This window comes from Nipponia nippon, unplaced genomic scaffold (genome assembly GCF_047370975.1).
Source record: "Nipponia nippon isolate SJK-2023a ecotype South Korea unplaced genomic scaffold, ASM4737097v1 scaffold_91, whole genome shotgun sequence".
In the NCBI taxonomy this organism is placed as follows: domain Eukaryota; kingdom Metazoa; phylum Chordata; class Aves; order Pelecaniformes; family Threskiornithidae; genus Nipponia; species Nipponia nippon.
The window spans coordinates 97,983-99,819 of record NW_028262415.1 but is presented as its reverse complement, the minus strand read 5'-3'; the positions used below and the strand labels follow the sequence as shown (position 1 = coordinate 99,819).

Below are 1,837 nucleotides of genomic sequence, written 5' to 3'. Positions count from 1 at the left end.
GGCTGGCCTGGCCAGCCTGTCTTGGTTCCCACCCCGTGCTCTCCACAGGGCCCTGAGCTGGCAGTGCTGCTCTGAAAAGAGCAGGTCCTGGAGGTGGCCATGGCCACGGCTCCAGGGAAGCAGCAGCCATGGTGTGAAGGTGGCAGAAAGGATCTCTCCACTGAGGCAGCAAGGGGCAGCCCTGAGGTCCACAAGTGCCTGCTTCTCCATGTGGCAGCTGGGCTCGTGGCTCCTTGGCCCCTCCTGTGTGCTAGGGCTGCACCCGCAGCTCCAGAGGAGATGTAAGAGATGGGAGGAGAGGCAAATAATTTGCTGCTGGATTCTTTATTGTGTTTACCTGCCCAGGGAGGCTGGCTCCATAGGCACATGATGTCTTTTAGGTCGGAAAACACTGGCAGGCATATGGATAATATTATTTATGTGGAAGTCCTGTATGAAGTATAATAAACAAAGAGAAAACAGGACAGAGAAGATCAAAAGAGCATCCGAGGTTTTCCTGAGAATGAGGGACACCTTATTGATGCTGCAGAAGTATATCTTCAAACGGTTTCCGCAGGGCCTCCTTGATCTCCTTGTTCCTCATGCTGTAGATGACAGGGTTTGCTGCTGGAGGCACCACACTGTACAGCACTGCCACCACCAGATCCAGGGATGAGGAGGAGATGGAGGGGGGCTTCAAGTAGGCAAACATTACAGTGCTGAGGAAAAGGGAAACCACGACTAGGTGAGGGAGGCACGTGGAAAAGGATTTGCGGCGCCCTTGCTCAGAGGGGATCCTCAGCACAGCCCTGAAGATCTGCACATAGGACACCACAAGGAAAACAAAACACCCAAATGTTAAACAGACACTAACCACAAGAAGCCCAACTTCCCTGAGGTAGGCATCTGAGCAGGAGAGCTTGAGGATCTGGGGGATTTCACAGAAGAATTGGTCCACAGCATTGCCTTGGCAGAGGGGCAGTGAGAATGTATTGGCAGTGTGCAAGACAGCATTGAGAAACCCACTGCCCCAGGCAGCTGCTGCCATGTGGACACAAGCTCTGCTGCCCAGGAGGGTCCTGTAGTGCAGGGGTTTACAGATGGCCACGTAGCGGTCATAGGCCATGACAGTGAGAATACAATATTCTCCTCCAATGAAGAAGAGAAAGAAAAAGAGCTGGGCAGCACACCCTTGGTAGGAAATGGCCCTGGTGTCCCACAGGGCATTGGCCATGGACTTGGGGAGAGTGGTGGAGATGGAGCCCAGGTCGAGGAGGGAGAGGTTGAGGAGGAAGAAGTACATGGGGGTGTGGAGGCGGTGGTCCCAAGCTATGGCAGTGATGATGAGGCCGTTGCCCAGGAGGGCAGCCAGGTAGATGGCCAGGAAGAGCCAGAAGTGCAAGAGCTGCAGCTCCTGCGTGTCTGTGAATGCCAGGAGGAGGAACTCGTTCGTGGAGCTGCCATTGGACATCTGCTGCTTCTGGGCATGGAAACTGCCAAAGGAGAGAAAAGAGGAAAATTCAGAGAAGTTTCTCTGAGAAAAATTTCATTCATTCATTGTGCAATACCTAAGCGTGCTTTTCTTCCCTCGGGGGGGGCGGGTTGTTATGCAGCTCCGAGGCTTCAGCTCTGGTTTGTGCTGGCTGAGTGTGCTGTGCAGAGCCGTGCCCTCTCCCCAGGGGCTCCGGAAGGGTCAGCCCTGCTTTCCAGCAAGGACCCATGGAGGCAGCAACAGCCCAGGGTGTTTGGAGGGAGGCTTCCTGGGGAGGAGTTCCCTGTGCTGCACTAGAGCGGAGGGCAAAAAGCCCAGAAGGATGCTTTCCTCCCCAGAGGAAGATGGGAGATGAGGCGCAGCAAA

The 1,837-nt window shown here is 54.7% G+C and overlaps 1 protein-coding gene across 1 annotated transcript; it reads right to left on the bottom strand.

Moving 5' to 3' along the window:
• Positions 1-514: 514 nt before the first annotated feature.
• LOC148050031 (olfactory receptor 14J1-like) lies at positions 515-1,450 on the bottom strand. The gene has a single exon (XM_087745541.1). It carries the CDS (start codon positions 1,448-1,450, stop codon positions 515-517), a length of 936 nt encoding a protein of 311 aa, XP_087601667.1.
• Between the last annotated feature and the right edge of the window lie 387 nt (positions 1,451-1,837).

Coding starts and splice junctions, on each gene's coding strand:
- LOC148050031 (XM_087745541.1), bottom strand. CDS start 1,450: ATGTCCAATGGCAGCTCCACGAACGAGTTCCTCCTCCTGGCATTCACA.